The following is a 26708-nucleotide window of genomic DNA, read 5'->3' as shown; positions in this document are numbered from 1 at the left end:
GTGTTGTTATCTTACAGAGCTATCAGTAAAGAAGCCTGACTTCTTTCTTGTCTTGTCTTTCTTTCTTTTCAGTGAGAGGGTACTAGAGAATTTACCAGATTAAGATCTTTTAAGTGAAAAGAAACTATAGCAGGAGTAGAAACTTTGGGCATCTTAGGTCACTTGCTCATGTGAATTATTTGTGCCTTTAGGACCTGTTCAAGCCTAATCTCATGTACACTTTTTGCTTTTGCTGATGAAGTGCTGCACTATACACCCAAGCATATTGATTTGTTGGTTCAACAATACTTAGTTCATGATGGCCTGCCAAGGGTCACATGCATTTATTCTAAGGTCCTATGGTAAGCCAAAAGCTAATTTTCAAGAAAGATAGTAGTTCTTACATAAGATAGCATATATTTTGTTTTGTTTCTTTTATAAAATAGTAGAGGTCTTCCCTGAGATTTAACTAAAGTTCTACAATAATGATGCAAGAGCCCTGTCTACCACAGAAACCTCAAGTAACATTGGTTCTGGTGGGTTATATAACCCAAGAGGCAGGGCGCCGCCTGCAGCCCAGGGTGACATCCTGGAGACCTGGGATCGAGTCCCATGTCTGGCTGTCTGAATGGAGCCTGCTTCTCCCTCTGCCTGTTCTCTGCCTCTCGCTCTCTGTGTGTGTCTCTCATGAATAAATAAATAACTAAATAAAATCTTTAAAAAAAATAAATAACCCAAGAGGCAAAGTAGCCCATATTTGTTGCAAAGCCCCTGTTCTGGGCCTCTCTCACATCCAGCAGTGTTGGCAAATGGTTCACACAGTAGCATGACCAAATGAGGTACAGGTTGCTTAGAAAAAATCAAGGAGGTCTACTAGGCATTGTACCTCTTTCTCAGTAGTAAGGGAGAGTAGATGCAGCATTCCTTGGAAGGGATATTTTGAATCACTCAAGACCATAGGGCTTAAAGAAATTTCACAGTGTGGAAGATCTCTGATTTTTTGTGGGGTTTATTTCCCACTCTCTGTCATGCATGTTTCACCACAATATCTAGATCAGTTGCTGCTTCCTGTTCAAGTTTAATCATCATGAATTTATCCATATAATAGAACAGTAAAGGTGTCCTATGAAATTGAGGGACAGTTAAGGTAGGACAGTGAAAATATATAGCTGATCTTGACAACTGAATGCATACTGCATATGATTATCTCATTCTTTGGTCAATAACTGCAAACTGGGTGTCAGGGATATGCTAATTTGCTTTAGCAAGAAAACCACATCTAAAATTGTAGTAGCAGTGGGAGTCACAACCTGAATAAGTTACAAAAACACACTGTCATTCTTCAAGATTTGTCTATCTTTTGTATAGGCCATATAGATAAGTTGAATGGGGATGTGGTAAGAGTTATTACCTTTGGATCTTTCCAATGTTTACTGATTGGATCACACTTTTACCTTATCTCTAGAGACTGAACTTAGTTCTGATATAGTTCTAGAACTTCACTGTATAGTACAGTAGTCACTGGCCACATGTGGCTATTGAATACCTGAAGTGTGGCTGCCCAGAAGGGAGATGGCTGGTCAGAAGGGAGATGTGTTGTATATGTAAAATATACACCAGATTTGAGACTTTCTTTTTTCTGTACATTTCAAGAATATTTGCCTTTACTTACTGACGCATTGTTATAATAGTTGCTTTAAGGTCTTTGATTTTGATTCTGACATCTGTGTAATCTCAGGAATGCTGTTTAAGGACTTTTTTTCCTCAGTTGAACTTTTCATGTTTCTTCATATGCCATATGATTTTGGATTATATTCTGAACATTTTGAACATGAGTGTGGGTTTTATTTAAGGCTTAAGGAGAATGTTGATTTTTTTGGTGTGGTCAGTGGCAGTCAACCAGAATTTGTTCAGGACACAGGTTCCTGCCTGCCCTCTGGGGGCTGTAGTTCCATTGTCAATTCTGTTTTCTAAGCATCTGCAGTACTATTTAGATGGGTCTCATAAATGTGATCCAGTGTCCCTTCTGGGATCAAAGTAGTGGTACATCTTGTTCAGAGCTCAGATGAGCCCAGAAGTTCTTGTACAACCTGATGGGATTTTTTTCTTGATATCCCTTCTCACCTCAATCTCATGAACAATTTCCAGCTCCCTTTCTCCTCAGCACTCTTGCTAAAACACAGACTCTAGTTTTCCCATTCTGATGTTCAATTCCTATTTAACTGTTTGTATCTAGATCAAGAGATAAAAGGACATAGAAAGGGAAGAAAAGGGATCCCTGGATGGCGCAGCAGGTTTGGCCCCTGCCTTTGGCCCGGGGCACGATCCTGGAGACCCGGGATCAAATCCCATGTCAGGCTCCCTGCATGGAGCCTATTTCTCCCTCTGCCTATGTCTCTGCCTCTCTCTGTGTGTGTGTGACTATCATGAATAAATAAATAAAATCTTTAAAAAAAAAAAAAAAAGGGAAGAAAGCAGTAAGGATTCACCTCAGACTTGTGGGATCACAATTTTTGGGGTCAGAGAACAGGGTTCTTTCTCCCAGGTTGTTAGGTATCTGCCCAGTCACCATCTCTGTGTTGCTGCTGAATAGAATTGCCTGGACACTTTGATAGAAGATGGGGGGGGGGGGGGAGGAATTTCCCTAGTCTCTCAAACCAATAAGGGCCCCCTTTCCTACTCCTTACCAACTAGGTAGAGATTTTCTTGGAGCTTTTTCTTACCTGGAATACACTTCTGAGTTTTAGGTGTCCAGGTCAGGAGGTATCTGAGGAAATAACACGGTAAACTCATCACCACTTAATATTTTGCACTCTTTTCCCAATCCTCTGCTACTATTTATTTCAGTCCTCAGATAGCTACTCGAGGCATTCTTTTTATTTTTTTTTTGTTTGTGCATTTAAATTTTTTTAAAAATAGATTTTATATTTTAGAGTAGTTTTAGGTTCACAGCAAAACTGAATGGAAAGTACAGAGTTTTCAGATGCCTCTTGGACCCACATGTACATAGCCTCCCTCATTATCATCATCCCTCACCAGACTGGTACCTTTGTTTATAGTAGATGACCCTACCTTGGCATATCATTATCATCCGAAGTCCATAGTTTACAATAGGGTTTATTCTTGATGTTATATATATTATGGGTTTTGACAAATGTATAATGACATGTGTCTACCATTATAATATCATAGTTTCACTACCCTAAGAATCTTTTGTACTCTATTTATCCCTCCCTCCCCCTAATCCCTGCAAACCTCTAATCTTTTCACTGTTTCCATAGTTTGGCCTTTTCCAGAATGTCAGACTATTGGAATCATATAGTATATACCCTTTTCCAGTTAGCTACTTTCACTTAGTAGTGTGCATGTAAGGTTCCTCACTGTCTTTTCATGACTTGATAGCTCATTTCTTTTTATTATTATTTTTTAATTTTTTAAAAAAGATTTTATTGATTTTTTCATGAGAGACACAGAGAGAGACAGAGAGACAGGCAGAGGGAGAAGCAGGCTCCATGCAGGGAGCCCGACATGGGACTCAATCCCAGGTCTCCAGGATCAGGTCCTGGGCCGAAGGCGGCACTAAACCACTGAGCCACCCCGGCTGCCCGTTCATTTCTTTTTAGTGCTGAATAATATTCTCTTTCCTGGATCTACCACAGTTTATTTAACATTCACCTACTGAAGGACAATTATGAATAAAGCTGCTATAAACATCCATGTGCAGTTTTTTGTGTGAATATATTTTTAACTCATTTGGGTATATATGAAGGAGGACTTAAGAGTATGTTTAGTTTTTTTTTTTTTTTTTTTTGTGTGTGTGTGTGTGTGTGTTTAGTTTTATAAGAAACTGCCACACTGTCTTCCAAAGTGGCTGCATCATTTTGTATTCCCATCAGCTCTGAATAAGAGTTCCTATTTCTCCATATCCATGTCAGCATTTGGTGGTGTCAGTGTTTTGGATTTTGACTATTTTAGTAGATGTGTAGAGATACCTGTTTTAATTTGTAGTAACATATAATGTTGAACATCTTTTCATGTGCTTATTTTCCATCTAGATATCTTCTTTAGTGAGGTGTCTATTCAGATCCTTTGTCCTTGTTTTAACTATGTTTTTCATCTTCTTGTTGGATCTATTTATTTTGGATAATGGCCTTTTATTACACATGTCTTTTGTACAGCTGCAGTTTAAAATGTTAATGAAGTCTAGCTTATTAAGTCTTTCATGGATCATGTTTTTGGGGTTATATCTTAAAAAGTCAGTGCCATACCCAAGGTCATCTAGTTTTTCTTCTGTGTTATCCTCCAGGAGTTTTATATTTTTACATACTACATTTAGGTGTATAATCCATTTTGGGTTAATTTTTTGTGATGAGTGTATGGTCTTTGTCTAGAGTTTTATTTATTTTTTTTTTAAATTGTGGATGTCTAGATCTCCTAGTATCATTTGTTGAAAAGACTATCTTTTCTCCAGTGTATTGGCTTTGTTCCTTTGTCAAAGATCAGCGTAGTTTTGTGGGTCTCTTTCTGGGCTTTCCATTTTCCTACATGGACTTGTTCTTTTACCACCATGACACTGCCTTGATTACTGTAGCTCTCCCTCTTTTTTCTTAAGATTTTATTTATTCATGAGAGACACACAGGCAGAGACATAGGCAGAGGAAGAAACAGGTTCTCTGTGGGGAGTCTGATGCGGACTTGATCCCAGACCCCAGGATCATGACCTGAGCCAAAGGCACTCAACCACTGAGCCACTCAGGCATTCTGATTACTGTAGCTTTATAGTAAGTTTTGAAGTTCAATAATGTCTGTTCCCTAGCTTTATTCTTCTTCAAATATTGAGTTGGCTTTTTGGGTCTTTTGCCTTCTCGTTTAAACTTCAGAATCAGTTTGCTAATATCAACAAAAATAACTTCCTGGGATTTGATTGGGATTGCTTTGACTCAGCTCAATTTGGGAAAAACTGACATTTTGACAGTATTGACAGTATTGATTCTATCCATGAATGTGGAATATTTTTCCATCTATTTAGATCTTTTAAAATTCCTTTCATCAGATTTCTTGTAGTTTTCCTCATATAGTTCTTGTATATTTTTGTAGAATTACATATAAGTATTTCATTTTTTAAATTCACAGTTTGAAAATTCTAGCACCCTGCCATATCTGGGTCTAGTTTGATGCATTTTCTGTCTCTTCAAATTGTATATTTTTGCCTTTTAGCATGCCTTTTAAGTTTATGCTGAAAGGTAGATACGACACTCTTGGTAAAATGAGCTGTAGTAAATAGTAGGGTAATGGTAAGGTACAGGGGAGGAGAAGTGCTCTGTAGTTCTATTAAGGAAGCTGGAAGTGAGCTCTCTGCATTCTTTCAAGGATTTAAAGTTACATTCAGTAGAAGAGTAAAGGTGGAATGTGCTTATTCCATCTTTCCTGGAACTGGAACCTTACTGATACTTGTAAAACACTCATATGATTTGTTTCCTTGTATTAATTCTCTTACATAGAACAGAGGAAAATTGGGATTGAAGGCTTTCCCACAGGGTATATATTCATGGATTTCTCTCCAGGGTGAATTCTTATGTCTGTAAAGGCAAAAGGGATCTTTGAGTATATAAGGCTTCTCTAATATATGTGTGCTCACATTTTTCCCATGGCATAAGTGACTTCTAAAAACTTTTTACAATCCATTGCATTCATAGACTTTCCTAGGATGTACTTACATGTGTTCAGTAAGTTTAAAGTTTCTATAGAATGCTTTTCTGAATTCATCATAGTCATGATGTTTCTCTTCTGTGTCTATTTGCATAGGCCTTCTGAGCTTACCGTTCCTACTGAAGGCTTTTTCTCTGTCATTTGTGTTTGTAGAGTTTCTCCCCAGTGTGAATGCTCTGGTAAGAAGTAAAATGAGTGATCCTGCTGAAAACTCTCTCCTAGTCTTTCTGTTTATAGAGTTTCCGCCCAGTATGTATTCTCTTGTGCACCACTAGACTAGAGATGTTTCTGAAGAATTTTCCACACTGTTTACATTAATAAAGTTTGTCTCCAACGTGAAGTCTTATGTATATTTTGGAGATGACTATAGACCAGATGCTTTTCTACTCTGAAATTATTTGAAGAGTTTCTCTTCATTTTAATTCTCCCATGTCTCTGAAGAAAATAATGATTACTGGAGGCTTTCTTAGAATTCTTACATTCATGATTTGTTTTTCCTTTATGATTTCTCCTGCACAATAAGATTAGTGCTCCTTCTGAAGGCTTTTCCACATAGACTACATTCAGAGAGTTTATCTCATTAAGATTCCCTTCTATTTGCATCTCATTTATGCAGTGTAGTGAAAAGCTGAAAGCTTTCCTTCTGATGTCTGCTATCACTGCTTTTCTTCAACTGTGTCTGTGGATTCTAGTCAGTGCAGTAAAGCCTCTGTATGGAGAGATGTTCTTTCTGTACTAAGATCAGAACAGTAAGAAGAAGAAATTGACAAGAAACCTTAGGGCAGAGTACCCCAGGCAGATGGAAGGGCCAGACTGGGACCCACCGAAAACTGGGAGCCTGAGTCAGGTATGCCACCCAAGGGTGATCCTAGTACACAGGTCTCAACCAGGCCAAAGGGCAGGAACAATAAATAAGGCAAAGAACATTTCTACTGTTATGATGCTTTCATTCTAGAGGAGTGAGACAAATAGCCAGATAATTTCAGGTCATGCTAAGTGCTATCAAGAAAATAAAATAGGATTGTGTGATATAGAATGAGAAGTGGGAGAAAAAGTGAATGGTAACTTTAGGGTTAGTCCTGATAGACCTCTCTGAGGAGGGAATATTTAAGCTAGGATCTTTCAGACAAAGGAAAGCCAGCTTTGCAGAAGTACTGGGACTCAGCAATTTGGGCAAAAGAAACAGGCAGAGGCCTGAAGTTGAGAATAAATTTGGCCAGAGCAAGGAATTGGAAGGCCAGTTGACTGAAGCATTGTCAACTGGGGGGAGGAGTGGAAAATGATGGCATCAGAAAATTAAGTAGGTGGGGCCAGATTTGGGGGTGGGGCTTATAACTCTGGTCAGGATTTTGAGTTCTAATTGTTTGCTAATTGACTACATGATTCTGTATTAGTTATTAAATTTCCTGTATCTCCTTTCTGATTAATACACGAACATGTGAGAATATTGAGACTCACAGTGATATAAATCTTGCCTTGAAAGGTCCTTAGGAGTAGTTTAGGCCAAATCCCTTTGTTGTAGAAAGTATATGAAAGCCCTTTGACAAATTATGCATTGTTATTATGTATATAATCTTTTATATGTCTATAAGTGTTGTAGGGGCTAGTTTATCACCTATGTTATTTTTTCTGTATACTTTTGAAAAATAGTCTTTAGTGAAATAAAGCATGCAATCAGAAAAGTTTATAACTTATAACTATATACAGTCAGTATATTATCACAAAGTACTATAGGGTTTTTTTAAGTCAGCTTATTGAAGTTTAATTTATATGTAATAAAATTTGCCCCTCTTAAATTTACAATACCATGAATTTTTGCAAACATATGGTCATGTAACTATCACTAAAATCAAATATAGCTCATTTCCACCATCATGTAAAAGTTCTATCATACCCTTTTGTAGCCAATCCCTTTCCTCTACCCCAATCCCTGTCAGCTATTGATCTGCTTCCTGTTACTGTAGAATTTTCAAAATATTCTATAAATGAAACCATACAGTGTGTATCCTTTTGACTCCTGACTTCTTATATTTTAATGCTTTGGATTTTTTTAAATTTATTTTTTATTGGTGTTCAATTTACCAACATACAGAATAACCCCCAGTGCCCGTCACCCATTCACTCCCACCTCCGCCCTCCTCCCCTTCCACCACCCCTAGTTCGTTTCCCAGAGTTAGCAGTCTTTACGTTCTGTCTCCCTTTCTGATATTTCCCACACATTTCTTCTCCCTTCCCTTATATTCCCTTTCACTATTATTTATATTCCCCAAATGAATGAGAACATATAATGTTTGTCCTTCTCCGACTGACTTCACTCAGCATAATACTCTCCAGTTCCATCCACGTTGAAGCAAATAGTGGGTATTTGTCATTTCTAATAGCTGAGTAATATTCCATTGTATACATAAACCACATCTTCTTTATCCATTCATCTTTCGATTCATCTATTTTTTGGGTTTCTTTTTTCATTTTACATATGTATTTTATTGCTGAATAATGTTCATTTGTAGAATATCCTATAATTTGTTTATCCATTCACTAGTTGATGGACATATGGGTAGTTTCCAGTTTTTGGAGATTATGAATAAGTCTGCTATTTGTGTGCTTGTGTGGTGATGGTGTGTGGGTAGGGTCAATGTGTCTTCTTTTCTTTTGGGTAGATTTCTAGGTATTGGATTCCTGGGTTGTATGGTAAGTTTATATTTAAGCTACCAGAATGTTTCCCAGCATTATATACCATTTTATCTTTTCACCACCAGTATATAAGTGTTCTAGTTCATTCTTCCCAGCACTTGATTTGTCAGCATTTTGTTTTTAATTTTAGCCATTCCGCTAGGTGACATCTCTAATTTGCATTTCCCTAATGATTAGTGATGTTGAGTATCTTTTCATGTGTTTATTAGATATCCATATCTCTTACTTGATGAAATGTCTGTTCAAATCTTTTCCAACTTTTTAAATTGGAGTAGTTTCTGGTTGTGAGTTAAAAGAGTTCTACTTAGGGATGCCTGGGTGGCTCAGCAGTTGAGCGTCTGATTTTGGCTCAGGCTGTGATCCTGGAGTGCAGGATCAAGTCCTACATCAGGCTCCCTGCAAGGAGCCTGCTTCCTCCTCTGCCTATGTCTCTGCCTCTCTCTGTGTATTTCTCATGAATAAATAAAATCTTAAAAAAAAAAGTTTTACTTACATTCTAAATACCAGTCCTTTATCATATATGTGTTTTGCAAATGTATTCTCTCAGTTGGTACTATTTTTATTCATTTTGTAACAGTGTCTTTTTGAAGAGTAGAAATTTTAAATATGTATAAATTCCAATTTACCAGTTCTTTTTATATAAATCTTTCCTTGACACAAGTTCACCCAGATTTTCTCTTATCATTTCTTCTAGAAGTTTTATAGTTTTCGGTTTTACAATAAGGTCTATGATCCATTTCAACCTGATTTTTGTACATAGTAAAGGTTTAGGTCTAAGTTTGTTTTTTGCATATGGATAGCCAGTTGTTCCAAAGCTTTCTGTTGAAAGGAGTATCCTTTAAACATTGGATTGCCCATACACTTTTGTCAAAATTTAGTTGACTGGGGTGCCTGGGTGGCTCAGTCAGTTAATTGTCTGACTCTTGATTTTAGCTCAGGTCGTGATCTCAGGATATTAGATTGAGCTCTGTTTTGGGCTCTACACTGGGCATAGAGAGCCTGCTTGGGACTCTGTCTTTACCTCTCCCTCTCTTAAAAAAAAAAAATGTTGACTATATTTGCATGAGTCTTTTTCTGGACTTTGTAGTCTGTTCCATTGATTTTGTGTCCATTCTTTTGTCAGTACTACATCCTCTGGATTACTATAGTTTTACAGTTAATCTTGAAATTAGGTACTATGAGACTTCAAAGTTTGCTTTTCCTTGTTCAAAATTGTTTTGTCTTAGTTTTTAAAAAATTTTACACACAAAGTTTAAAATCAAGTGCATAGCTGGCTCAGTTGGTAGAGCATGTGACTCTTAATCTTGGGGTTGTGAGTTCCAGCCCCATGTTGGGTGTAGAGATTACTTAAAATCTTTAAAATAAATAAATAAATAATTTAAAAAAGTAAAATCGGCTTGTTGATTTTCACCAAAATACTGCCTGCTGGATTTTCATTGGAGTTGCTTCAAACCTATAGATCACTTTGAGGAGAATTGCCATCATAATGATGGGAATCTTGAGATCCATGAACACATTATATCTCTCCATTTTAGTCTTTGATTTTTCATCAGTGTTTTACAGCTTTTATCATATAAATATTGTCTGTGTATTTATTTTGTCAGATTCATTCCTGATTAATTTCATTGTTTCTAATGATGCTATTTTGATGCTATGGTTTTTAAATTTTTTATTTTCCAAGTGCTTACTGCTAGAATGTACAAATACACTTGCTTTTTTGTACTTTGACTCTTTAGCCTTTGAATTTGCCTAACCCACTTATTTTATTCTAGCAGGTTTGTGTGTGTGTGTGTGTGTGTTTGTAGATTCTTTAGAATTCTCTAGAGGCAATCATGGTGTCTGACTACATGATCCTGTTCTAGTTATTGTATTTCTTTATGCTGGTTTTCTGCCTAATGTATGGATCTGTTGTGAGAATATTGCCAAGTTGCAGAGTGATTATAAGCTTTGAGTTAAAAGAAGGATGTTTGAAGTAACTTAGGCAAACACCCTTTGTTTCTAAAACATGTAAATAGGGGCTATTTTTTCACTGTGCTTTTTAAAGATAAACATTTATAAAAGTATAATATGTAAACTGAAAAATTCACAAATCATATGTATAGTTCAATGAAATATCATGCTAGAGGTTTTGATTTGTAAGTTTTATTTGTGGTTATTCATGTAACTTGAAAAATTAAAAGGCTGTTCTGTAGTATAAATACTGCATTTGGCTAAAGAATTTATTATTAACTTGAACTTTAATATCTATTAATCATCCATATTAAATATAAGACTTAATAGCGACTGAAATTTTTATTGAATTATAATTACTCCTCACACTTCTTTAGTGTCCACCTACTTGATATCCTTGTGCTTTCTTAGTTCAGCTTTTGAACATTTAATCACCAGGTATCCAACATAACTGAATTTTTTTAGCAGTTTATTTTATTCTGCCGTATTTTCATCACATTATTTCAGTAACTTTTATTTGGTTGAATGAAGCAGGAAAAGTGGTAGGAAAAAAAAAAGTAGAGGATGAAGGTGAATAATTTGGAATACCAGTAAATATCCTACATGCTTGGTAAATTGGACTCCCAATTCCACTTTATTCCTGTTACAAAATTAGATATCCATTCCTTTTGCTGTGCACTTTTCAGTAGTTCCCACTGAAGTGGGCCAATTAGAATATCAGTGAACAGAGGTCTTAAATCTGTTCCTCTGGTTTGACTTGGCCACTTACACTCTTGTGATCTACCATAAGAGCAGCCCCACATACTCACTGCCTTTTTAGTGACTAGGCCCAATATTGAAGACTCATCAGAGTAGTTCTGAACCTTATAGCCCAGCTTAGATCAGCTGACCTATGGTGAATCTGCAGACTCATGAGAAAAGTAAATGTAAACTGCTGAGAGTTTTGGGGTTGCTAGTTACTCAAGAAAAACTGGCTCATATAGCCAAATTCTGTAAATGCTTACCAATACTTTTCTTTACTTGAAATATATATTTTTAGTTTTTTTCTCTATAGCTACAATGAGTTCAAACACAATTTATAGGACAGAGAAGATGGAAGAAAATATTTTTAAGCAGAAAAGTAAACTAGGACATCCAGACTGGGCTAATTGCAGTATTATTCCTTAAGGAGTATTATTAGATTCTAAAATTATCAGCCAAGTTTTAATATTGGAACAAGTGAAGAAGGAAGCTTCACTAAATCAAATGCATTCTTCTAGATATATTGCTTTTAAAAAATCTAATGCTGATTTTTCTCAACAAAAGGATTCCTCAGGTAGGAAATTATATTAATGGCTCTTTGTTTGTAAACCTATAAAATACCGTAGTTCCATATAAATCAGTTTTGAGTCTATTCAAGAATGACCAAAGATTAGAAATTATGAAAGAGACTTGAAAAATATGTCTAAGAGATGCAATATCCATCTGATCATAGTTCCAGAGAAAGAAAAAAAGGACAGTTGACAGAGAAGAATTAGTCAACATAGTAAACGAAAGGACCCAGAGACTAATGAGAAGAAGAAAGGAAAATCTTGGTAAAATTTCTAAGCTCCAAGGATAAGGAATAAATTCTGTATTTCTACCAAGAGAAGTTTAGGGGAAAATAATAGTGATTTAGACTCTGGTAATGGTAGGAGAAATGGAAAAAGCATAGCTGATTTGAAATCTATTTATATTGATAATCTGCAGAACTTCTAATGCATCTGTTGGGAAAGGGATGTGTCAGGAAGAAATTAACAATGATTTACTAGGCTTCCGGTTTTTTGTTTTTTGTTTTTTTTGGCTTCTGGTTTTAATAAATATGTGAGTAGATGGTAAATATCTGCATAAATTTTATTGAGTAAGATTCATCATTAAAAAATGTATAATTCAGTGGCTTTTAATACATTTATAATGTTGTACAACCATTACTGCATTCATCACACCAAAAGTAAATCCTGTAACTTGTAAGCAGTCACTTTTCGTTCCTTCTTCTTGTAGTCCCTGGCAATTGTTAGTCTACTTTTTCTCTATATTTGCCTGTTCTGAACATTTCATATAAATGGAATCTTACATGTGACCTTTCGTGGCTATTTTTTTTTTCTTTTCACTTAAACGTAGTGTTTTCAAGGTTTATCAATATGGTAGCATGAATCAGGCCTTGCTTTTTATTGCTAAACAATATTCGATCATATAAATATGCTACATTTTGTTTATCCATTCACCTGTTCATGACATTTTAGATATTGTGAATAATGCTGCTATGAGTATTCATGTTCAGGTTTTTGCTTGAAAACTTGTTTTCATTTCTCTGGGTACACACAATAGTGGGATGGCTGGTTATTCTGTGTTTAACTTTTTGAGGAACAGCACACTGTTTTACACAGCAATTGTACCATTTTATATTCCCACCAGCAATGTATTAGGATTCTAACTTCTTTACATCCTCACAAACACTTTTTTGTTGTCTGTTTTCTTTTTTAAAACAACTAACCTACTGGGTGTAAAGTGATAGCTCATAGTGACTTTGATTTACATTTCCATAATGATTAATGGTGCTGAATACCTTTTCATGTGCTTGTTGTTCATTTTTATATCTTTGGAGAAATGTCTATTCATATCTTTTGCCTATTTTTAAATTGCATTGTCATTTTGTTCTTGAGTTGTAGGAGTTCTTTATATAGTCTGGATTCTAGACTCTTTTCAGATATGTGATTTGCACATATTTTCTGCCATTCTAGGCATTGTCTTTTCACACTTTTTTTTTTTTTTTTTGAGAGAGAGAGAGCAAGAGAGCAAGAGCACGTGTGCATGCATGCATACACAAGCTGGGGGAAGGGGCAGAGGGAGAAGCAGACTCCCCTGCTGAGCAGGGGGAGCCTGTTGGTGTGGGGCTTGATTTCAGAACCCTGAGATCATGACCTGAGCTAAAGGCAGACCCTTAACTGAATGAGCCACCCAGGCCCCCATTCACACTCTTGATACAATGTCTTTTGATGCACAAACTTTACCTTCCAGTTTACTAATTATCTCTTCATATCTGTCTAATCTGTTTTTCTTTTTCTTTTTTTTTAAAGATTTTATTTATTTATGAGAGACACACAGAGAAAGGCAGAGACATAGGCAGAGAGAGAAGCAGGCTTCCCTCAAGGAACCTGATGTGGGCGTCAATCTCAGGACCCCGGGAAAACACACTGAGCCAAAGGCAGACACTCAATCACTGAGTCACACAGGTGCCCCAATTTCTGTCTAATCTGCTTTTCAATTAATCTGTTGAGTTTTTATTTCCATAGTTTTAATTCTTTGCTAGAATTCTAAACTTTTATTTTCTCCAAGTACTAAGCATACTATTCCCCTGCTTTTTTTAATATGCAACATGAACAGACTTTTTTTTTTTTAAGATTTATTTATTTATTTGAAAGGGAGAGTGAGAGAGATCAAATGAGTGGTGGGAGGGCAGAGTCTTCATGTAGACTGCCCATTGAGCACGGAGTCCCGCATTGGGCTCTATCTCATGAGCCGTGAGATCATGAAATGAGCTGAAACTAAGAGTTGGCCACTCAACCAACAGAGCCACCCAGGTGCCTCTACACAGACTTAATACAGCATTTAGTCAGTATTTCTCAGTAGAAACTCTCAGCACTTTGGCCCAATAATTCTATATGTATCATCTATAGAAATACTATAGAAAGAGCTGCATAAGTTGCCATTAATAAGATACTAGTTATGTTATAATGAATGATATACCACAGTAGTTTTTAAAATGAGCTGAAATTGCATATGATGAAATTACAACTGTAACACAATTGGGAACCTGAAGTGAGACACTGCTTTAATTTTACTTCTCAGTGTAGACCACATTATCATCATTTCAGGGAAGACCATATGCTTGCTTTTTAAAATTTTCTGCTCTTTTCCCCCAGGTTTATTGAAGTATGATTAACAAATACGAATTGTATGTATTTAAGGTATATAACATGTCATTTTGATAAATGTATATATTGTGAACTGATTACCACCATCACACTAATTATCCATCACTTCACACAATTACCCATTTTGTACGTGTGTGAGAGAACACTTGAGATCTACTCACTTAGGAAATTTCAAGTATATAGTGTATTATTATTGTTAGCTGTAGTCATCATGCTGTACATTAGATCTCCAGAACTTATTTATCTAATTACTGAAGAGCATCTCTTTTTTTCCCTCTCCCCCTAGCCCAGGTAACCATCACTCACCTCTCTTTACAATGAATTTGACTTTGTTTTTTAGATTCTACATATAACTGAGATTATACAGTATTTGTTTTTCTGTGTCTGACTTAGTTGACTTAGCATAATGTTTTCCAAATTCATCCATGTTGTTATAAGTAGCAGGATTTCCTTCTCTTTTATGGCCAAATAACATTTATTTGTGTGTATGTGTGTTTGTGTGTAAAATCACATATTCTTTTCTACCTGTTGACAGACACTGAGGTTGTTTCCAAATCATGGCTACTGTGAATAATGCATCAGTGAGCATGGGAGTGCAAATATCTTTTTGGGATGATAGTTTTATTTCCTTTTGATATGTACTCTGAAGTAGGATTGCTTATCATATAGTAGTTCTGTTTTTAATTTTTTGAGGATCCTCCATGCTCTTTCACATAATGGCGTGTACAGTTTACGTTGTTACTAACAGTGTACAAGGGATCCCTTTTCTCCACATCATTGCCCACACTTGTTATCTTTTGATTTTTGATAATAGCTGTCCTCTCAAAGGTGTGAGGTGATATTTCATAGTGGTTTTGATTTGCAGTTCCCTGATGGTTAGTGATGTTGAACACCTTTTTATGTACCTGTTGGCTATTTATATCTCTTCCTTAGAAAATACTCATTCAGGGTTTTTGCCTTTTTTATAATTAGATTATTATTGGGGGGGGGGTTCTACTGAGGATGAGTTCCTTATGTATTTTTGGATATTAATCCCTAAGGATGTATGGTTTGCAAATATTTTCTCCAATTCCATAGGTTGCTTTTTCATTTTGCTGGTAGTTTACTTTGCTGTACAGAACCTTTTGGTTTGATGTAGTCTCACCTGCTTATTTTTTTTTAAGATTTTATTTATTTATTCATGAGAGACACACACAGAGAGAGAAGAGAGAGAGAGAGAGAGAGAGAGAGAGAGAGAGAGAGGCAGAGACACAGGCAGAGGGAGAAGCAGGCTCCATGCAGGGAGCCCGACATGGGACTCAATCCCTGGTCTCCAGGATCACACCCTGGGCTGAAGGTGGCGCTAAACCGCTGAGCCACCCAGGCTGCCCCTCACCTGCTTATTTTTGCTTTTGTTATCTCTGCTTTTGGTATCAAATTCAAAAAAATCATTGCCAAGTCTGGTTTCAGGGAGTTTTTCTCCTATGTTTTCATCTAGGAGTTTTATGGTAACAGGTCTTATGTTTTAAGTGTTTAACCCATTTTTCAGTTGATTTTTGTGGATAGTGTAAGGTAGAGATCCAATTTCATTCTTTTGCATGTGACTATTCAGTTTTCCTGGCACTATTTATTGAAGAGACTATCATTTCCCTATTATGTATCCTTGGTGCCCTTGTCAAAGACTAGTTGACTATATATGTGTGGGTTTATTTCTAAGCTTTCTATTCTGTTCTCTTGTTCTGTGTGTCTGTTTTTATGCTACCATCAAACTCTTTTGATTACTATAGCTTTGTAATATACTTTGAAATTAGGAAGTTTGATGCCTTCTTTTTTTTTTCTCAGAATTGCTATGGTGTTTTAGGGTCTTTCGTGATTTCATATACATTTTAGAATTGCTTTTTTCTACTTTTATAAAAAATGCCCTTGGAATCTTGATGGGGTTCCATTGAACGTATAGATGACTTTGGGTTGTATGGACATTTTAACAATATTAATTCTTCTAGTCCATGAACTTGGGATATCTTTCCACTTATTCTTCAGTTTCTTTTTCTTAGTTTTCAGTCTTACAGTTTTCACTGTGCCGATCTTTCACCTGCTTGGTTAAATTTATTTCAAATTATTTTAATCTTTCTGATGTTAAGTATACTATTCTAAATTCTATGCCATGAGGCATAGATTGCTCTGTAATCTCTATTCCTTGTGAGACTATTTCTTTTAAGTGGTCTTTCTGGTTTACTTTATTCATATCATTTTACCTCTTTGTTTTTGTTAATTAAGGGCTAGATATTGTGTATGAAAAATTGTGAAAGTAATTTGAGACTATGATATTGTGTCCCTCTAAGAAGATTTGTGTTAGTTTTTGGCAGGCATTAGCAATCCAGGATTGCCTTAATTTAATTTTGTGGTAGACATTTGGAACTGAGCTTTATTCCTGTAAAAGACCAGACTAGCTTTGGTTCATACTCCTAGAGTGTAGCCCTTTGGGCTTCTAAACAAAAGTGTTGGAGTTTTACCAGCTTCCCTTCTGCATCTTGTTTATTTCTACATTTCATTATTTATCCTTTCAGTTCTTTAAAACTGTCAATACCTTCTTAGCCTCTCATGCCACTAAGTAAAAAGTAACCCCAAATGCCAGGCTTCAGCCTTTTCTTTTAACTATTTTTTTTAATTCTTTTTTTTTAAAGTATTTTTTTAAGTTTTTGTTTGTTTGTTTTTTATGATAGTCACAGAGAGAGAGAGAGAGAGAGAGAGAGAGAGGCAGAGACACAGGCAGAGGGAGAAGCAGGCTCCATGCACCGGGAGCCCGACGTGGGATTCGATCCCTAGTCTCCAGGATCGTGCCCTGGGCCAAAGGCAGGCGCTAAACCGCTGCGTCACCCAGGGATCCCTAATTCTTTTTTTTTTTAAGATTTTATTTATTTATTCATGAGAGACAGAGACAGAGAGAGAGAGAGAGAGAGAGGCAGAGACACAGGCAGAGGGAGAAGCGGGCTCTTTGCAGGGAGCCCAACATGGGACTCGATCCTGGGTCTCCAGGATCACGTTCTGGGCTGCAGACGGCGCCAAACCGCTGAGCCACCCAGGCTGCCCTTTTTTAACTTTATAATCCTTCATCATGCTATTAACTTTTTAGTGCCTTCAGAAAGATTTTAAAACATATATGTTGTTCTAGTTTTTCTTAGGGAAAAGTTGGTTTGAAGTGTGTAACCTGCCATTATTGGAAATAGAAGTCAGCAGTGTATAAGTAGAAATGAACAGCATATAACTTAATTTTTTTAAGGTCTTAAAGCAGATTTAAAAATCACCATATAATAATGTCAGTGTTACCTACTTGTATTTTCACATACTTTCTTGAGAAGGGGTAAGAAATAGAGTTACATTGATCCTACTAGCAATTGCACATATTGGATTATCAAGCAAGTGAATATCTTCTTTCATGTTTCTTATCAAGGAAAAAACTGAAAACCAGTGCTCTAATTGTAACACTTACTGCATTGTACCATAATTTTTTTAAAAATATTTTATTTATTTATTTGACAGAGCCCAGGCGCACACGTGCACATGAGCGGGGAGGAGGGGTAGAGGGAGAAGCAGGCTCCCTGCTGAGTAGGGTACCTGATGATGTGGGGCTCTATCCCAGGACCCCTGATAACATGAGTCGAGCTGAGGACAGACACTTAACTGAGTGAGCTACCCAGGCACCCCCATAATTTTTTCTTTATTGGACTGTCGTTCATGAGGCAGTCGGCCCCTGACCAGGAAGAACCTTTTTTTACCCAGATTTAATTTCCTAGTGCTAAACCTGGTGTTGAGTGTCCAATAAGTACAGAAATGAATGTAGGTGTTGAAAAATACCTTATTTGACTTTTTACAGTGAAATTTAACATGGATATATGCTGTTCTGAACCATGTTAAAAGGTAAATTTTAACAGAGTAGGAAGAATCTTTTCTGACCAGCTCTTTTGTTCTGTCCCTTTCTATTTTAACAGGTGGCATCTCCACAGAAAGCGACTGTGCTTTTGAGCCAGACTACGCCGTTCCACCACTTCCCGTGAGTGAAGGTATGCAGCACATTCGGATTATGGAGGGCATGTCTCGCTCTCTTCCATCCTCCCCCTTACTCACACATCAGTCTATCAGTGTTCGGCTCCAACCTGTGAAGAAGTTAACTGGTAAGGACTTTACCTAAATTTAGTATGTTTAACAGGAAACCTAACATGCCACTTTAGGTCATATCAGATATGTTTATATGCATCTTTAGGTTTTTCTGCTTTGGCCTTCCTAGTGTCACAGACTCTTGGAAAGTGGAACTCCTACTGATTTTAATTCAGGGAATTAAAATAGTACTCCGTTTGACAGATTGATGTATTTATTTCCTAAGTGATCCATCTGTTGTGGACATATTTTTCTAGGCTTTCAGGAAACTTCTAGTTTTGCCAGAATACACTGTTGTTCTGATTTCATTTATCAGCTTGTTCATGTCAGATTAACAGATGAAGATATTGTAATTTTAAGAGAATAAGAGCTTCAGAGTTCATCAGTCATGTATTCTCTTTTTAATCCTAATCTATTTCATATCTATTTCTAAAAGTTGATTTAGATACTTTCCTCTCCCATTGTACATTCCTCCAACTTCTTAGGATACCTAATATAATTCATAAGTTGTGGATTGCATTGACTTTAGTATGATCTCATGATATATGTTACCCATTCAGATCAAGTGATTAGGTGTGAAACTGTGTCTTAATTATTAAATGAACTTTTGTCCTTTAAAGCTTTTTCAGAGAAGAAATTTTAATGTGTTGAATGATACTTACATGTGAAAATATATAAGCCTGGGTCGCTTTCTTAAGTTTCTTTTAACATTACCAGTATATATCTGGTGTCATTAAGTTGACTGAATATTGGTGGATTATGAGTGATTAGAGGTGAGAAACTAAGTCATTCTCAAAGGATACATTAACTGTTTCCTATATGTCTAGCACTGAGCTGAACAGGGGGGAGGATTGATTATTATATGACAATTCAAAAGAAAACAGGAGAGAAGGGAAAATGGAATTTTTAGACTTTTGTATCAATTTTGAATGAAAATTTTACAATGTTCATAATTCTCATGAAAATAATAGTATTTCTTTATTCTTTAGTTTTACAAGACATAAGTCATTCCTCTTATATTTATTGTTTTTAGGCTTCTTCAAATAATGAGTCAAAGTCTATTTTGATTCTTGGGTCATTTGATAAAAATCAGTAAAATAGCCTAGTAACATTTTACTGAAATATTTATTCCCTCTGATATCTAAAAATAGGATAAATTTTATGTGGTTGGACTTTAATAAAATTTCTTTGCATAGAAATGTCTCCCTTTTACAGCTTAAGATATTATTGATTAGTGAAAATACAAATAACCAAATATGAGATGGCTATCAAGTGATGTGTTTCATTTAGCACACTTCGGAAGAGGTAGGAAGAAAAGTTCAATTTCCTTGCAGAAATAAACTGGATCACTGAAGTTTTGAAGATAACACTTTTTTTTTTATCCCATTGGCCTATCCCAGTTTAAGCTTCAACTTAAAAAGGGAACTTTATTAAAAGATAAGTACATTTAATAGCAAAGTCAAGTACATGCCTGATATCACAGAGGTGAGACAGAGAAGTGGTAATAAGAGGCATACTTGGTTAATTACATGTGTGAACTATTCAGTTTTAATTTTTTAATATTTGAAGTATTTGCATGCTGTCAAATAGTTTTGTCAAAGGCCTAAGAATTTGAAGATTGAGGATACACTGTAAAATTTCTGAATGAGAGAAATCTGTCTCCTGAAAAAGGATGCCATGAACATTTTCCTGTGGACATTTTTCTGCCGAGTGAAGCAGATGATAGGAATTTTTTGGTTTAACCTAGTATGAAATTACTTTGAAATTTAAATTTAAAACCTTACTTAGTAGATTTATGAGTTATCTTTCCATTTTCAATTATATTTTGTTATGAACTAAAAAGAAAGTTGAATAGAGAAAGATTTGCTGACCATAAGTAAATGTCCTCCAGAGAATGTTTTTTTAGCAAAATGCATTAATTTAATCCAGCCATTAGGACTGCACTTACTGATTTACCCATTTCCATGCATTTAAACTTCCAATTACCTTATATTCCTTGTATTCATATTACCAACCAAACTGAGTAAATAGGGCCAGATTAGTCATCTTATTCTATTTTCTTTCTGGCTTTCTAACATTTATACCCTGTCTTTTCTATAGTCAAAGTAGTTTACTTATTATTTTTCTGTGCTTTTCACTTAATTGTTCAGCAGATAATTTGTTTAGGACCTGTAATATGCCAAACACTGCTCTAGACATACTTAACAGGGTGTTGAAAATTTTAGATAGTGACAAGTAATATGAGGGTAATAAAATAGTAAATGGGAAGGAGAGAGAGTGGAGTGGAGGTAGGATTTCTTTCTGTGGAGTCATCAGGGAGAGTAAGAACAGGAGGTATTTGAACAGAGGTGTGAATAACAAAAAAGAAGCCAGTCGTGGGAAGATCTGGGATCAGAGCCTTCTGAGCAGAGGGAACAGCCAGAACAAAAGTTCTAAAGCAGAAAGTGGCATTGGCATGTTCAAGGAATGGAAAGAAGGCAGGTTGGTGTCAGCAGAACAAGTCATAGGGAAGAGCAGTAGAAAATAGTTGAGGAGGCAGACAGAAACCAGAGTTTTTAGGTCATGGTAATGAACCTAACTCTGTAGGATTTTAAGCAGAGCCGGAATGGGAAGTAATATGATTTGATTTACCTTTTAATTAGATCTTATTGGCAAACATGTAAAGAATGGCATATGAGGGACTAGAGTATGTTATGTTTGTTGACCTTGTATCTGTGTTCTTCATCTTTAAATCTTTTTAACTTCTAATAAGTTAATAGAGTGGTAAGAAAAAATCTTTTTTGTTAAATCTTTTGAGATATAGTGAAGGGATAACTAACTTTTTCCTATCATTATTATAGAACTTTCGTATTCCTAACATATTTTTCTTAGTCCTTCACACAGGTATAGATAATGACTCATTTGGTGTATCAATTAAGACTTTTTTTTTTCAATTAAGACTTTTTTCTTCCAAGTTACAGAAGATAGATTACAAATGATTTAAGCAATAAAGGGAAACTGGAAAACCTAAGGTTGGGCAAGCCTCATTGTTCCTTTGACTTATTTGGATGTTGCTGTGCACTGGGGAGGTATGGAGGAGAGTACGCAGAGACACTATTGGCTCCTGTTACACTGGTGATCGTATCGCCCCAGTTCTCTAGATTCTTGTTTAGTGCTTTCCAAGATGTTCTTGTTCGTAATATCCTAAAACCCCTTAAGCATCCTTCTTAAAGTATAGATAATTGAGAGTGCCAATAGTTCATTCAACCTTATTGAGCTAATACTGTTTTGCCTATTATATACACTATAAAGTTAGTAAAAGATCATGAGTATTTGCAATTTTGGTAGGGTTATTAAATCATTGCAGCCTTTTTGTAGGGCAGTTTGATAGTATGTATCAAAATTGTAATACACAGGGGTGTGTAGGTGGCTCAGTTGGTTAAGCCTCTCTTAATTTTAGCTCAGGTTGGGTGCACACACACTCTCTCTCTCAAATAAAATCTTTTTTAAAAATTGTAACACACATACTCCTTGACAGAAATTTTATTGCACAGTTTATTTTAAAAATTAATTTGAACAAGTTTGAAACATGTATGTATGTGTATATGTATATATATGTATACTAAAAAACTAAAATCTAAATATTTATCACTAATAGTAATCCATTTGTATGACACACAAACATACACAGATGCATATATATGATGGTGATGTGAAGATAGAATAACTCTAACTCACTAACTTGGGAGAGGGATGACATAAATTTTGTTGTGTACTTTTTTATGATGTTTATATTTTTTTACCACACATAAAATCTAAAATCTCACGAGGCAGTAGAACAAAATGGGCCTGGACTGCCATTTCTTAACTGTGTAAACTTAGGCAAATTTGCTGGAAGTCTTCTAAAATAAGGTTAATAGGACTATTACAAGCATTGGATGATTTGGCACATATAAAGCTCATAAGACAGTGTCTGACAAAGAATAAGTAGTCAATAAATGTTAGCCACATTTATTATAATACTAAAAGAAATTTGAATGACTTTCTATCAGCTATGTTAAGTATGAGTTCTGAGCTTTTGGAAGGTGATCTTCAAGAAATTTGTTTAATTACTGTAGGTAAGCCCTTTTTCTTTTCAGAAGAGTAACCCTCAAGTACTGATATTCAAAGGATTATTATCTAGTTTGGGAAATTTTTTTGACCTGATTTAAAAAGTATTTGCTACATAGATTGGAAAGACTATGTGGTAGTACAATTTAGATGGTAAATAAGTCATAATATCTCATCTGATCATACTGCAGCCTAGTTACTTTAGATGCTAACTATGGCCAAAATATTATTTTCATCATGGATAAAAAGGGAGATTTTCCCTTTCTTCCCTGCTAAAAGGGAATCATTGACTTGTTTATGAGACATCCTGGGGAAAAGATTTAAAGCTATTTTGAGGGATCCCTGGGTGGCGCAGCGGTTTGGCGCCTGCCTTTGGCCCAGGGCACGATCCTGGAGACCCTGCTTCTCCCTCTGCCTATGTCTCTGCCTCTCTCTCTCTCTCTGTGTGACTATCATAAATAATAAATAAAATTTAAAAAAAAATAAAAAATAAAAAATAAAAATAAAGCTATTTTGACATTAAAAACAGCCTTATGGGGCAGCCCGGGTGGCTCGGCGGATTGGCGCTGCCTTCGGCCCAGAGCCTGATCCTGGAGACCCGGGAATTAGTCCCGCGTCGGGCTCCCTGCATGGAGCCTGCTTCTCCTTCTGCCTGTGTCTCTGCCTCTCTTTCTCTCTCGGTCTCTCATGAATAAATAAAAAAAAATCTTTAAAAAAAAACAGCCTTATGTAATATTAGCCTACATATTCTGATATATTTTAGTGTACTTATGATACATTTTTCACATGATAATTTACTTGCGGTTTTTGGAAGCACTCGAATTCAAGATATACTTTAGTGAATTTTATTGTTAGAAAAAAATTCAGGGTTCCTGTGAAGATTGAATAAGATTTCTTAAACTTACAATATAATACATTGAATAAATGTTACTTTTCTTCTCATTTATTATCTTGGATAAAATAGAAACACAGTGTTGATAAAATTATTGAAAAGCCAATCTAAAAATATAAGACCACAGAGATTATGTTAGTCTTTGTAGCTGATTTATTGCAGTGTACTCATGATTCTGTAGCATGAGTAAATACTGCAATTTTAGGAAAAATATTAGAATTCAAGATCTATTAGTGAATTTTATTAGATTAAAAAATATAGTAGATATGTATGATAGTCTAAGCTCCATCATTGCTAATGTTAAATATTTCTATTTTAATTTCCATATGGATAAAGTATCTTACCAAATATATTACTGTGTGGTCCCTAGACCACTCACATTAGAAATACTAGAAGTTCTTTCAAAAATGCATATCCCTAAGTATCCAGGTTTACCTAATCAACTTCACGTCGGAGATTCTGTCTCATTAAGTCTGGAGCTCCAGAATCTGTTTTTTTTTAAGGTTAAATGAGAAAATGTATATGAAGACTTTTAAGCTCTTTGGAATGATAGTACTAATTAAACTAGGTCTGGACCTCATTACTGTTTCTAATTCAAATTCTCTAGTTTTATGGGTTAAAGATTATGCTGTTTAAAATTCCAAGGTTTACTCAGTGGCAGGAGTAGAGAAAAGAGGGCCCTTACTTCCGTTACTGTCCCTGTAGTCTTCCAGACCAAAAGTAGAGAATGTTAAGGGGTTGTTACTTAATTCAATTTAGATAATTTCAGTTGTCCTTAGTCAGTATTGTAAAAATCAGAGCTGCCCAGTAGTTAATATTCAGAAACTATTGCAATGGAGAAAAGAGACCTTAGTGCAGACCTGGGCTCAATGCTAAATATAGTAAAGAAAGCTAAGGACTTATAAGCCAAGGATCAAGGTAAGGTGGGCAGCAAGGTGGATGGAAAATTCCTAGGAGGAAGACATCAAGGATAGGGGGATTTTTGCTAAAACCAGTTTAACAGGACTCTTGCTAGATAGGCCAGGGTGATCAGAGGTGGATGGAAGGATTCTTACTAAATGGACTTACCGGGATCCTTGCTGATGCTGATCTAGTCAGTAGAAAGGAGCTCAGAAGAGCCTTGATAAAGTAAAGTTTAGTCTAGGAGAGAGTCCTTGTCAGTATGCATATTTTGAACAACTAAAAGTCAACATGTATTATCAAATAAAGAATCCTTTGTGATATTTACACATGCTGGATTTGCAATATAATTAAGTCTCTTTTTAGATTTTGTAAGAACATAACCTAAGAATTTGTATGTAAGAAAATAATTTTATTCTACTAAGTATTTTCATAATTGAATGGAAGTCACTCATATAGAGTGGAACTATTATTTATAGTATTGTATTTATAGTAAGATTATTTATAGCAGCTGTAGTATTGTTGTATATATTTTATTGAAATATAGTAGTCCTGTCTTCCTACCCTTTTTTCAACCACTAGTATGGAAAGTTTGCAAATACCACAGTGTTCCTTAATGGAGAAGGGGCCAAAATAACAAATTATTTACATTTTTCTTATGAAATGGTGTTGTTTCTATCAGGTTAGATGATTTATTTATGGAGACTTTCTCACACACAAAACTTAAACCTTATTATAGAAAAAGCAAATGAGGAGTGCCTAGAGGGCTTAGTGGGTTAAGCATTTGACTCTTGGTTTCAGCATGGGTTGTGATCTCAGGGTCATGGAGTAGAGCCCTGCATCGGACTCTGTGCTGAGCACAGAACCTGCTTGTCCCTCTTCTTCTGCTCCTCCCCCTGCTCCTGTTCTCTCTCTCTATCCATCTCTAGAGTGAATAAATGAAATCTTAAAAAAAAAAAAAAAAGAAAAAGAAAAGAAAATGAATTTGACACTTGGAAGAGTGGTATGTTGGAATGCACACGCAGTGGTGGTTTTGTAGAATTGAAACAAGTGCGAAGAGCCCAGAGGTCTACCTTTAGAAACTCTTCATCCATTCCTCACATATAAGAACCACAAGTATAATGGAAATAAATCGGCTTTGCTCCTAAACTAAGCTGAATCCCAGCATTGCCTCTTTCTGGTTGTGTTGTACAAAGTATGTTAGTTAATTTATGCTTTCTTTGCTTTCTTCTGATACGAAAACATGGTAACTTTCCTTCACACAGTTGCTGTTAAAATTAAGTAAGATACCTATACACACAGCCTGGCATATAGATAGACATTGAATAATTGATACTTCTCTTCTAATTTTATATACCTTCTCCAATACCCACACATACACACACACATACACACACACAGAAAAAAAGAGAAAGATCAAATTTGTGACTATAATACTATATATAGTAAAACCTTTACATATGTAAAATGCTTACGGACAGTGTTTCTCACTGTGTGGTTCCCTAGACCCCTTGCATTAGAAATACCAGGAGGACTTTTTTGAAAAATACAAATTCCTGAGTATCCAAATTTACCTAATCAGCCACACTTTCACAGATTCTGTGTTGTTAAATCTGGAGCTCAAGGATCTCTATTTTTCACAGTCTGTTTTGTTCACTAAAGTTTGAGAAACACTGCCCTGAGGAGTTACTTCAGATGTTTTATTCTTATATTAAGAGTTGTCTCTTCAGGCTTTTTCACTAAAAAATCCCAAAAAACCAGAACAAAACAAAACATTTTCGAAGAGTTTCTTTTAAAAATGTGTTTAGTTAAATGCTGAATTTAACCTTTTCTTGATGATTAAGAGTTGTTACTATGAACATGAAAAGCTGAACTAGACTCTAATATATCTTAGGTGACCTACTGGAGATGTAGCATTTTGCTCCTACACCGTGTACCCAAACCATTATAGTTTTTCTGTTCTCTCCTTTAATCACAGACTCGTTTGTCAGCTTTCACAACTCTGTTTTTTTACCATTACAGTTCTTCATCTCCTTCTAGTTTGAACTTAATGACATGGACTTAGAAATCACATCCGTTAAAAAAAAAAAAAAAAAAAAGAAATCACATCTGTTGACCTGGTTGTGGAATTTACCAGGATGTTCTTTTTATATGCTACTTTGGTATCTCTCAGCAGAGTAAGGGAATACCTGGACCCAGATACTCACATTTCAGAGGCCAAATTGACTTAGCCATGTCTGTGTAAGATTATAAGAAATAGTGATGGTACTTTTCAATAGAGCTTTTTCTTCTCCTTTGTTTCCCATTTCCTTGTAGCTCTTGAAATGATTGTTACCTCCTACAATGTATTTCTTTTTCATTTGAGGACTAATATTTTCTAGAGGAAAATAGAATCTTCCTAGGAAAAT

At 35.6% G+C, this 26708-nt stretch overlaps 1 protein-coding gene across 8 annotated transcripts in view; it reads left to right on the top strand.

Moving 5' to 3' along the window:
* TANC2 (tetratricopeptide repeat, ankyrin repeat and coiled-coil containing 2) overlaps positions 1–26708 on the top strand; it is a 369540-nt gene that overhangs the window by 120892 nt on the left and 221940 nt on the right. For 5 of the 8 annotated variants that reach the window (XM_038546931.1, XM_038546934.1, XM_038546933.1 and 2 more), the window contains one exon: positions 18254–18436. In XM_038546931.1, coding sequence (XP_038402859.1) covers positions 18254–18436 — 183 coding nt within the window. The remainder of the gene's footprint in view (positions 1–18253; positions 18437–26708) is intronic. The other 3 variants (XM_038546935.1, XM_038546938.1, XM_038546937.1) reach the window with 1 other exon arrangement.

Source organism: Canis lupus, chromosome 9 (assembly GCF_011100685.1).
Source record: "Canis lupus familiaris isolate Mischka breed German Shepherd chromosome 9, alternate assembly UU_Cfam_GSD_1.0, whole genome shotgun sequence".
Taxonomy (NCBI): Eukaryota; Metazoa; Chordata; class Mammalia; order Carnivora; family Canidae; genus Canis; species Canis lupus.
This window is presented reverse-complemented; position numbering and strand designations above follow the sequence as displayed.